This window comes from Carassius carassius, chromosome 32 (genome assembly GCF_963082965.1).
Source record: "Carassius carassius chromosome 32, fCarCar2.1, whole genome shotgun sequence".
NCBI classification, from domain to species: domain Eukaryota; kingdom Metazoa; phylum Chordata; class Actinopteri; order Cypriniformes; family Cyprinidae; genus Carassius; species Carassius carassius.
This window is the reverse complement of record NC_081786.1, coordinates 18,030,006-18,042,720: the sequence shown is the minus strand read 5'-3', so window position 1 is coordinate 18,042,720 and position 12,715 is coordinate 18,030,006. Positions and strand designations below refer to the sequence as shown.

The following is a 12,715-nucleotide window of genomic DNA, read 5'->3' as shown; positions in this document are numbered from 1 at the left end:
GAGGTGACAGAGAGGGGTTTTAAAACAGACAGCTGCTTATAACTTACACCCATCTTGTTGTATGAACAACGCATTTCAAAAATTTATGAGTGACATTACTTGGCTGGGTGAGGATATTTCCTCAATTTACGCTGATCTGGACCTGCCCTCCTTGCGCTCGTGCTGAGCTGAAAATCTATCATTTTTATCTGTCAGGAAACAGTGAAGCTCTGCACATGGTTACTGATAGATTAAATGCACAATGTTTGAGGTGCTGGTGAGTTTTGTGAAAGGAGGTTATGCCGGAAAAGCTTGCGTATTGAATGTTTGCTTTAAGTTTGGAGTTTTTGTTGGTTTTTGTATGCTATTGTAGCTCACTGAAATCTCTAACCATTGCAACACGCATCACGATTTATTAATTTACTGGCTTTCATAGCAGCAGTCCTGGGCAAATGATCTGGAATGGCAAACTAGGCCATTCTCCATAGATAAACCACATGGATACAGCCAAACATGAAACATGATTCTGTTCTTTGACTATCAATGACAACCATGACATGTTCAAATCAGTGGAACAAGCTCAAGGAAAACAAAAGATTCCAGTGAATCACTTGTCTATTATAAGCTGAATCCCAATTCGACATACTTTCCGTAATAGTTTGTTGTGTAAATATATATATATATATATATATATATATATATATATATATATATAATTGGATGGATCATTGAATGATTTGTTTGCAATGGTTCACTAATTCAATATCAAGATGCAAATTTGGTCCAAATGTTGTACTCGCCTACAATCGGCATCTACAATTTTTCAACTTTTCTTAATTGACTTTACACAAACTGTGATTCAGCCATACTTATATCAGTCCTTAACATGAGGTTCTATTTCCGCCCTTTTGTCAATGGTTGCAAGCAACTCTCAATCGCCCCCTGCTGGTCTGGAGATGAAATGGCGCTGTGGCATGGATGAGTATTCCACACATTACTGGGGCCAAATGAGCATTGGACATGCTCAAAGATGTGCGCTGGACATGAAGGTGCCTGGTAATGGTGCACACTGACCTGTGTAATACTTTGGGGTGTGGGTGGCACTGGCCAGGGCTCTCCTCTCTGCCTTTGCTTCGGCGCCAGTGCAGAGAGGAAGTTTCCGCCAACTTGAGCCACTCTGGCGCCAGGTGCCTTTTCGTGCTGGAGGGGCCAAGTCACCTGCATTGGGCCCTGCCAGATGCATTGGGCATATTTAACTACTACATGGGCAACCCCGCTATCCCCCACCACATGGACTGAAATTAATGCCCAACTCACAGCCTGCGTCTTGGTGGCACAATTCACATCTACATGCAAGGGTGGCTGCCCTAAATTAGTGATGGCCATGAAAAACCAAAGAAGAGCCACCCAAAAAATAGCATGGGCTGTGTCAGAGTGCCGACTATAAAGTAAATAAAAAACTATGGAATGTAATCTAGCCCATGGAACTGGACTGCCCCTGATGTTCATGTGGATTGAGCAACTACGAGTAACTGAATATCTTCCGGTGCTTTTCCCGAAATTCAAAAAGAAGGCCTTTATGGTTCGAAACTGACCACAGGATCTGTCTTCAGATGATCAAAATGGCATCAAAGCGTCAGAGAACTCAGCGAGTTAAAAAACAACAGAAGATGGCCAGATGGAACGAGAGACAAGATTAAAGCTAGAAAGATGGAAAGACGATGGGGTGAAAGAAACAACAAACAGATGTGTGACTGATGAGGAGCTACAGGCATGGAAGATGAAAAAAATCAAAAGCTGAAAGTCAGCAAAGCAAAGAGCTTGGTGACTATATGCCTTCAGCACTTACTGGCCTATATATACCACAGTCCAACAGCCAATGAAAACTCATTTTGGTACCATCAGAAGGACACTACTTCATGTTAAAAGGATAGTTCACAAAAAAAACATCATTCACTCATCCTTGTGTCTTTCAAAACCCATATGACATTCCTTCCATATAGAACAAAACACGTTATTCATGATAGAATTTCTTGTATGTCCCTATATCAAAATATTATTCACTATGTTCTTCACAAGTAGTCACATGGAGTATTTTTATGGTGTTTTATGTTTTTTCTTCTTCTTTTTTTGGTATGGAAAGGAGCGGCGAGAAGGAAGAAAGAAAGTCATATAGATTTGTAAGAACATAAGCATGAATAAATGACAGTAATGCTGATTTTTGGGTGAATTATCCCTTTAAGGCCCATTCACAAGTCTGAATGAGTATCCATTTTTAATCCTAAAAACATGTATGATTCAACTCTCTGAACTCCTCCATTCAGAGTTATCAAAAACTGTATTGCTATGATTTTTTAGTTTTTAATTTTTTTAATTCTGGTACTTATTCATTTTTACTGGATGCCGTATAAATTTTAAGGCAATCTGTCTTTTTTCAGAGAAAAATATAAATAATGTTCATAGAATGATTTTTAAATGTAATACAATAATACTGATTATGTTCATGTTTGATTGTAGAAGACTTATTAAAGCTACTAAAGTTATTCAGCCATGAACAGATTCTTGTTAATACCGGTGTATCTCAATAAATTCGAATGTCATGAAAAAGTTCATTTATTTCAGTAATTCAACTCAAATTGTGAAACTTGTGTATTAAATTAATTCAATACACACAGATTGAAGTAGTTTAAGTCTTTGGTTCAATTAATTGTGGTGATTTGTGCTCACATTTAACAAAAACCCACCAATTCACTATGCCAAAAAATTAGAATACTTCATAAGACCAATAAAAAAATATTTTTTATTTTGTATTTTGTTTGTATTTTTGTTATTCTGGAAAGTATGTTCATTTACTGTACATGTACTCAATACTTGGTAGGGGCTCCTTTTGCTTTAATTACTGCCTCAAATCAGCGTGGCATGGAGGTGATCAGTTTGTGGCACTGCTGAGGTGGTATGGAAGCCCAGGTTTCTTTGACAGTGGCCTTCAGCTCATCTGCATTTTTTGGTCTCTTGTTTCTAATTTTCCTCTTGACAATACCTCATAGATTCTTTATGGGGGTCAGGTATGGTGAGTTTGCTGGTCAGTCAAGCACACCAACACCATGGTAATTTCACCAACTTTTGTTGCTTTTGGCAGTGTGGACAGGTGTCAAATCCTCGTGCTCGAATATTTCTTGGTAAACGGGTGCAGTGATTTTGGTTTTCAAAAAACACAATGGACCAACACCAACAGATAACATTGCACCCCAAATCATCACAGACTGTGGAAACTTAACACTGGACTTCAAGCAACTTGGACTATGAGCTTCTCCACCCTTCCTCCAGACTCTAGGACCTTGGTTTCCAAATTAAATACAAAACTTGCTCTCATCTGAAAAGAGGACTTTGGACCACTGGGCAACAGTCCAGTTCTTCCTCTCCTTAGCCCAGGTGAGACGCCTCTGACATTGTCTGTGGTTCAGGAGTGGCTTAACAAGAGGAATATGACAACGGTAGCCAAATGTCTTGACATGTCGGTATGCCTTGAGCCCAGCCTCAGTCCATTCCTTGTGGAGTTCACTCAAATTCTTGAACCGATTTTGCTTGACAATCTTCATAAGGCTGTGGTTCTCTCGGTTGGTTGTGCATCTTTTTCTTCCACACTTTTTCCTTCCACTCAACATTCTGTTAACATACTTGGATACAGCACTCTTTGAACAGCCAGCTTCTTTGGCAATTAATGTTTGTGGCTTACCCTCCTTGTAAAGGGTGTCAGTGATTGTCTTCTGGACAACTGTCAGATCAGCAGTCTTCTCCATGATTGTGTAGCCTAGTGAACCAAATTGAAAGACCTTTTTGAAGACTCTGGAAACCTTTGCAGGTGTTTTGAGTTGATTAGATGATTGGCATGTCACCATATCCTAATTTGTTGACATAGTGAATTGGTGGGTTTTTGTTAAATGTACGCCAAAATCATCACAATTAAAATAACCAAAGACTTAAACTACTTCAGTCTGTGTGCTTTTTAAAATATTTTAAAAAAGTGCTTTGATTATATTTAACATTTATCATCAAGTACCTTTGACATCCCTTTGACATCCCTAGTCTGTTCACGTGGTTTACCTTTGTGCAAACAGGCCATTGGTCTAGTTTAGGTTGGTATGAGCAAGCATGGGTCTTACCTCTGTAGTTGATGATTTCTGTACCCAGGACAGGAGTCATCTCCAGCACAGTGATGAAGGCCTTGTCCATAGAAGTGAGGGGAAATGGGGACATGCGGTGTCTCCTAGCTACTTTGGTGATATCCACTGCACTGTGACCTGAGACAAAGAGTGAGAATTTAAATGCGCTCTTAAGACACACACACGCACAATCATCCCGTTTATGCACAATCGGTCACCCACTTGCTCTCAGGATGTTCTCCTTGCTGCTGCATCGTGACTGCACCTACAGATATAGAGAGAGAGACAGAATGAGAGGGAATGAGGAAGGGGAGAGAAAGGAATTGGGAAAAGAAAGACAAAAAGACATGAATTAGAGCACAAAAGGAGCCCCATCCTCCATCCAGGAGAGTTAGCATTCCACTGACAGGATTCATAAAGATCCAGATGATCATCTACACATTCAGACAAAACAACCAAAAGAAACTAGCTTGAAAACAAACAAACTGAAAACAACATTTTCAGTCTTACTGCCATTATTATCATTATCATCAAGGTCTTGACAAAATGCTGTAGCAATCTGGAAAGTGTTGTGTCATGGTATTCTAGCATCCAAAACAACCCGATTCCAGATATAATAGATATTAAAGTCAACGTGAAAATCTTTTATGCTGTAATGTGATGTATCGCAGAATGAATATTCATTTAGAAAGAAAAATTAAGGTGTTTCATATCGAAATAGTGTTCCTTACAAAATAATATTGCTTAACTTGTGAAAACTTTAAAAATACTCCTTTTTTGTTTGTTTGTTTGTTTAAAACTTGCTTTTATCCATCATGAATTGACTGTATCATGAAAAGGGAATATTATATACAGTGTTTCCCCTAGGATTAAGGATTTGAAATCATAAAACATTTCATTATTTTATTTTATTATATATATATAGACTAAATACTGACAATTCTGATTTCATGTTGACTTTAACAGCTAGAAGCTCCATATTATGGAACACAACTCAAGCATTCCCTCCAATCCAGTTTAATTTTGACACCCTTTAAGCTGAATTTCTTTCCAAATGAGCCATGAATGTTTTAAGATAATAATAATAATAACAGCAAATTTGATTATACATTCAGCTGTAACTGTGGAATCTACCAATACAAAGTATCAAAGTATGGAGTTCCCTTAGGCCAAGAGTAATGGTATGAGAGGGCAATCAAATTCCATGCAAAAATACATATTGACTTGAGGCTATAGTGACAGAAGTTTATAGATATTAAGTCTTTGATATACTGCATGAAAGCATTAAAAACAGCCCTTTATATGTCCTTCGTGCTGAGACGCAATGCCCCTGGCCTATAGGGGGAGACACACAAGCAAGTCCCAAATCCTTTCTACTCACGATCCAGTTACAACAGACTAGCACCAACACGACAAATCAATGATCGACACAAAGCAAAGAAAGACAGAGAGTTAGGAAAGGACAGGAAGTGGAAGAAAACGATGAGGCGCAGCTCACATACAGCAAACAGCAATAAAACACTGCATCTAAATGGAGGTAAAACGTAAAAGGATCAGAAAAACAGGAGAAAAAAAAAAGATCTATGAAACAGAACTCAATGTCCACAAGAGACTCCAACACACCAAACGGCTAATAAAACAAAGAGAGCATTAGAAAGAGCGACGTCTACAGACAAGATAATGAGAGAGAAGGAAAGAATCAGAGACGAGCAGAGAGAACAAGAGTGTAAAGCAAGGAGTTTGGACTCCTGACGCAAAGCAGAGTTTGCGGACGGAAGCAGCTCCTTTTTCTTTTTTTTTTTGCGTGGGTTGGGAATAGTTACTCGCGAGTCGAAGGTCCTATGGTTCCTGCGATCATCTTTGAGCCCCTCCAGCCTAGAGTGGAGCTTTGGCAATGAACAGAAACAAAAGGGTTTACAACAGACAGAAGCTTTGGGTGACCAAAAAAGAAAACCAAATGAGTTTTAAAGGCTTTCTGAGACAGCGCTCGCTTGGTTTACACACGACAAGCTGAAATGAAAACAATGAGCACTGAGAGGTGAAGAGAGTTCTGACTGGGCGTCATTCGGTCCTATGTGTTTGGGGAGGTGGGGTGGGGGGGCGTTATACCGGCCAGCCAGGAAGGTAGCACGGGTTAGCAAGGAAGAGGAGTCCGGCGAGGCATAATGTCACTCGACACAGCTAGCTAAATCGCACGCCACATACTGCATTTCTGTTCCAGTGAGGTTTTAGAAGACACCGGAAAAAAACGTCAGTGTGCTAATGGCCACCAGAGCAGGGAAGAGTTTGTATGTTACATTATTGCATTTAAGGTCTGAGGGGACTGAATGAACTGCACATGAGGAATGGACATATGGGTAAATGAATGAATGAATGAAGGACAAAGAAACCATATGAAAAGATAAACATTCAAATATCAGGGTTTACATATTAATTATTCTTAATTTAATGCCGCATAAATATTATGTAATAATGGCATAATGTGAGTTTCAGTTAGTTGCACTTGTTTTCTTTCTTTTAATTGTACTACTGAATCCATTAAAGCCCTGCATATAATTTAAAAGTTATTATTTAAATCCATCCAGATTATTTAAACCACAGACCTATAGGTTTATAGCAAATCAATGAACAATGAAGAAAACAAAATACTGCTAAAATGCATATTTCAGTATTAGACTCTAAATATTAATAATTTAAGACAATTAATGCATTTACCTAATTGTACTTTAAAGCTGTTTTCGGTTTTATTGGTTTCCATAAGAAAAGCAATGAGTGCATTAAAACTGAAATGTACTATTTAAATTATTTAAAATCAAATAAAACAGAGGTGATCCAAAATGTTTCGATTATTCATGTTAATTACAAAAAAATGCTGTAAGATTAACTATGATTAAATTGAATCTAAAAATAGTCCTGTTTATATATTGTGATTATAATAATGGTGATTCTAGAGTATCATCGATTTAGATTCACCATAAAAAATAAATAAATAATAATGAAAACCTAAAAACTGCTGCTAAAAGGCATATAATATCGGGCCACAGCCCATGTTTTAGATACTGTTTTAAAACTCTTTCAATCAGTATACAATGGTATAAAATAAACAATAAATAAAATAAAATAAAATAAAAAAAATGTTATCTTTAAAACCCAGTATTGCATGTAACCCAAAAATAAATAAATAAATAAAAATAGACCATTGTCATTAGATTTAACAACCACACAAACACGCAGATCTAAAACTGGTAGTGTCCTGTCAACCAGCCCTTTTTTTTTTTTACCCAGTCCTGTAAGTAGGCAAGGAAAATTGTACATCCTTGTCACTTTTTATACTTCCCCTCCTACTATTTGTACATCTAATCTCCTTTCATCATACAACAGACAGAACGAACTCAGAGTGTAGATGAGAGGTAACCAGTGATCACAGGAGGGGTTGCAGGAATGGACGGAGGCAATGAAAGCAATGCAGAGATGTCAAGTCTCTTTAAATCAGAGCCGGACCAAAGAACTCAGTGGACTGAAAACACACGCTCACAAACAGACACGTCCTCACACACAAAAGGGATAAGGAAGCATGTGTCAGCATACAGGCAGATGAGAGTTAATCCCTGACCAATGAAATGAGAATGGAGTAATTGGGGAACAGCAATGGGGAATGAATTATTAACAAGTGAGTGTCAAGCCCAATTAGAGGAACTCTGCTCTGTGATTAACCAATCAGAAATGACAGATAAGAAAGTATGGGAACTAACAACTTTAATGCTGGTGAGCCATTTTATTAGCTCAGAAAGAGGGATGAAGAGAAAAAGTGAGAAAGAGGGGAGAAGGAGGCTCTTTTCCAAAACCTAGTGACCAAAACCAAATCATTTTCAACACGAAAGCTGTTCCAAAGGGTATGGTGAATAATTATAAATCATATTAGTTGATATTAGAATTTTTTGCAATAAACGTGATAACCTGATTAATATAAAATGTTGAACTTGCTTAAATCTGAAATGTATTGTATTATTAAGTTAAAATGTATATTAAAATATCATAAGATGTTTTAAATATTAAGATTAATTAAATATTCATGTTTTATTTAACACTAACCTCACTGTACAATGAGCATTTTTCCCAAGGAAAGTAATGAATGCAGTAAAACTGAATGCATTAAAGTAAAATAAACCTTGTTTTAATAAAAAAAACAGTAGTATATTAGTATCAAGTTAATATGTGTGTGTGTGTGTATATATATATATATATATAAAACATGAAACTAAATAAAAATGTAAATATTATATTATATTATACAACCTTTATGGGTTCACTGTTTTTAAGGAAAGAAAACAAAAAACTGAATTAAATTTGCATATAAGATTAAATAAAAGAGTTATATATAATTATGTTGCCTTCTAATATAACTTAATTTGGCCAAACTATAAGAAGGGAGAATGCGGCACACAAAATGTACTGCAACATATTCTTGGGGGAAAATCAATTTAACGTTGTTGAAATTTTTTTATTCTAAATATATTTAATACCAAAAGGTATTGAACTTTTTTTTTTATGTAATCAAAAAAATGTATTTGAGTCAAAGCGCTAGAAAAGTCACTTCTGTACTTTATAGACAACAAGGCAGCTGACAAGGTTTTGAAACAGAGCTAGAGAGAGATACAGAGATTGTTTAAGACACGAAGATAAAGCTATCACAAAACAAACTGGCCTGATGCTAAATTAATAGGCAGAGGGCCGCGTGCAACACTCTGAGGGAAGACTTTAGTGCATGTTTGTTTGTGTGATTAACTGAGTGTTGATTTATGTGAAGATTAATCTGTTTACCTGGTCCAAGGTAGAGTACCTTGACTTGAGCGTGATGACCTCATCCAGGTGAGCCCTGAACTCTCTCCGTGAGGCCTGGAGGAAGCCACAGGACAGTAACTCACCTGATACAGCCTTCCCCGTCAACAAATACACACACTCCACAATATACACTGTCACAAACACACACTCTAAGGATCATCTAACACTGATATGAAAAATATGAAGGGGAATCAAGCGAAGTCATAACAGCAACATAACCCCACTACTACTACGCAACCAAAGAGGAGCAAAGCAGCTGCAGCGTGTCTCTGTGTGTTACGCTGACCTTTCACCTGATTTCCAAGAACGAAGGAGGCTTCTGTGGATAATGAGAACTTGGGATTGTATCAAAGCTCATTTTTACAACCCCTCCAACTTTATGAAATTGGAAGTGTTGCAAAAAAGCCCATTTTATGAGAAATAAATGTCTTGAGGAACAAGATTGAGTTAGGTGGTCATTAAAGCTGCTGTAAGCAATTTAGCCATCATGCTAACTTCTGCCACCATCGTCCATCCCTTCAAACACTTGTTCTAAGTGAGAATCTGATCAACCCTTTCAGGAACAGCTCTTGATTTCACTCAAAAAAAAAAAATAATTAAAAAGAAATATTTTCATTATATTTTCAACAAAAATAAGTATTTGTTAATGTAATTTGAAGAATTATGAGTATCATTTAAATGGTATTATATCATCTATAAAAGTTGTAAAATGAACAGTATTTATGAATCATGATAGCATTTGTTAGCTATATGAATAAAAAAAAAACTATTACAATAATGAGAATCAACTTTTAGAATAATAAGAAATAATAATAATAATAACAACTTATTATATTATTGGAGTTTACATTTATTTTAATATAATAAATGTTTCCATTATCATTTCTAATTATAAAATATGTATTAATATTATTAATATTATTATTATTATTCACACTATTTCTAGTTGATTTTGGGCCAATGGAGTATTCAAAATATTGCTTACAGCAGCTTTAAACGTTAACATCAATTATGAAAAATACTGCACATACTGTACTGTATGATGCTATGCATTTATCAGATCAATGATTTTGTGTCACTTCATCCTTATTTAGGACAGAAAAGTTCAGAATTGATGAAAAACGAATGAATTAAAAGACACACACAAACACAAAACAAGCTACAAGGCTCTTTGGGGTTAAACAAATGCACCGATGAGACAGACTTGCTGTACATGGATGAGCTGTGCACATGTGAGGTGTGTGAGCAATGATTGGCCGAGTCTCTGAGAGGGGCGTGGTTAGTCGCAGGGTGATGGACGGCGTGGAGTAAAACATGCTGTACCTCTGTGACACTACAAGTGGATGAACAGGAGGTGAGCCGGGCCTGGTGCAGGGAGAGAGGGAACAGGGAAGAGGAGGGTTAACACAGCAGCCGCAAGCAAAGGAAACACATACAAACAGCATTCCCGTCATTACAGTGGATAATGGTCAAGTGTTGGCTAAAAACAGGAAGAGAACACATTCAGGACACCAGGACACAGCAACCCCACTGCCAGTTTCACAAGACACAACTATAAAAGTTAGTCAAGACCTCCAGAGAGAGTCTCTACAAACAGAAACATGTACCAAAATATTTACAGTGATCGCTCACACAAAATCTAAAAGCAGACAACTTTACACAACTGCATGTCATTCCAAACTTTCTACTGTGAAAGACAAAAGGGGAAATGTTGAAGAATGTGTTGGCTACTCTTATATTATGAAAGAGAATGAGCAGTTTGTGGATTTACAAAATGACCAAAAAAAAAAATAAGAGAGAGAGAGAAGCCATAGCAATGAATTAATAATTTGTTTCCACGACTAGACCACATTAATTCTCTGAAGGCCATTTGCAGTATTTCAAGAAGGAAAAAAAACAAAACAAAAAATGTAATAATTTCACAGTTAAAATACTTGTTTAAATGACATCTTTTTATGAATGAAGGCCAGTATTACTGATATTAATACAGCTACTGATTTTTTTTTTTTTTACATTTATTATTAGGCTTCAAAAATATAACAGTTTTTAATTTAAGTAAACTTAAAACAATGCTAACATAAACCCATAATAAATGTCATGTTTACTCCTGCCCTTCCTGTCTTAACAGTTAGGAAATGTACAGAAATTTAATAAAGTTATCAAAGTTATATGCAGTCTGCACTGCATAAACTATAAATTAAATAGTTAATCCTTATTAAAGCTACAAAAGTTATTTAGTCAAGAGCAGCGAGTCATTTTCTCTGTTCCCTTTGTTCTTTACCTTTACTGACAGGAAGCTTTATTGGCTGCTGTCCCTTTAAGAGCAGACAGACACGCGGATCTCACCGTTTATATACTGTCTGATCTCGCCTCATTCTCTCACAACTCTTTTTGTTCATTTCAGACTTTATATAAATCATTTAAGATTGCTCTTATGAGGATAATCGACAAAACTGGCACTTTGGGATGTTTATTGTTAGTTCAAGCGCTTAAGAGAACTGGATTCTGGCGCCCTGTCTATGCATTGTGTGTGTGTGTGTGTGTGTGTACGTGTGTATGTGTCACATAAGGGCATTCACAGACAGCGCATTCTCTTTTGTCTTGCCGCGCTTGAAATGTTTAAAAGCATTTAAATGAATAAGAGCGTGATCATATAATGTAAAACTAGCCAACGGATGGCAGAAAATACTGATGCTGCGTTAATTGCGTTAAATATTTTGATGCGTTAAACCAGACAAAAATTAATCGCATGCGTTAACGCGTTAAAGTTGACAGCACTAATATATATATATATATTAGTGGTGGGCCTTTATCTGCATTAACATGCTGCGTTAACTTGAGACTCTTATCGGGCGATAAAAAAAATATCACTGTTAATCTATTCTCAAAGTTGGGTTGGGAGCTGGATCTATACTACGCGAGCTATGATGACTTTCACCTTGATATTTTAGCGTGGCTGTATACCTAGCCGAATCTGTAGGGGGCGAGAACGAGTTTTAAACCTGTGTGTATGCCTACTGTGAAATTACCACATCAAACAAGACGTGCTAACATGGATGCAGCTGAAACCGCCGGGTTTGATTTTTTTTTTTTTTTAAAGAAGCTTCCCAATGTAAACCTCGACAAGACGCACGCCTGTTTCACACATAATCTGTCTGTAGTGCGTATGCAGTCCGTGTGCGTTACGTATGTGGTGCAGAAGCAGCATGGACTGATACTCATTGTGCTTTCACACAGGACGTGTTTGCAGTCCGCTACTGGGGACGTGAACGATCGCTGCACTGCTGCAGACGCACCACTCCTGGAACACACTGACGGACCGCAACCGCGTGAATGCTGGAATCCGTTAACATGGGTGCGTAAAAAAATATGAAACACATACGCACTGCAGACGGACTATGTGTGAAACAGGCGTAAGGTTGTTTGCACCTTGTGCAATGTGGAATTCGTTTACAGCTTTCTCAAGCAGTTTTTGATGCATTTTGGAAACAGGAGATGAACCCCTGGTCTAATGCACCACCTGTCCTGAGAAACCTGTTCTCAAAGACTTAACGTTACTTTTAGTCATTATTTTATTTGGGTAGCACACATATTCTGAAAGCCTTCGGCAGAATTCAAATGAGCCATTTTAATCTAGATTAATTCCAAGATTACAGTGAGATTAATCTAGATTAAAAAAAATTGTCTATGCCCACCACTAATATATATATATATATATATATATATATATA

The 12,715-nt window shown here is 37.0% G+C and overlaps 1 protein-coding gene across 16 annotated transcripts in view; it reads right to left on the bottom strand.

The window, feature by feature from the left end:
* LOC132112898 (gephyrin-like) overlaps nt 1–12,715 on the bottom strand; it is a 113,362-nt gene that overhangs the window by 14,821 nt on the left and 85,826 nt on the right. For 5 of the 16 annotated variants that reach the window (XR_009425054.1, XM_059520619.1, XM_059520623.1 and 2 more), the window contains 5 exons: nt 10,308–10,349; nt 8,964–9,077; nt 5,966–6,028; nt 4,365–4,407; nt 4,143–4,280 (listed from right to left, as the gene is read on the bottom strand). Coding sequence is in view for 15 of the 16 variants with exons in the window: in XM_059520619.1 (XP_059376602.1) it covers nt 4,143–4,280; nt 4,365–4,407; nt 5,966–6,028; nt 8,964–9,077; nt 10,308–10,349 (400 nt within the window). In the remaining variant the exon portion in view is untranslated. The remainder of the gene's footprint in view (nt 1–4,142; nt 4,281–4,364; nt 4,408–5,965; nt 6,029–8,963; nt 9,078–10,307; nt 10,350–12,715) is intronic. The other 11 variants (XM_059520620.1, XM_059520626.1, XM_059520629.1 and 8 more) reach the window with 6 other exon arrangements.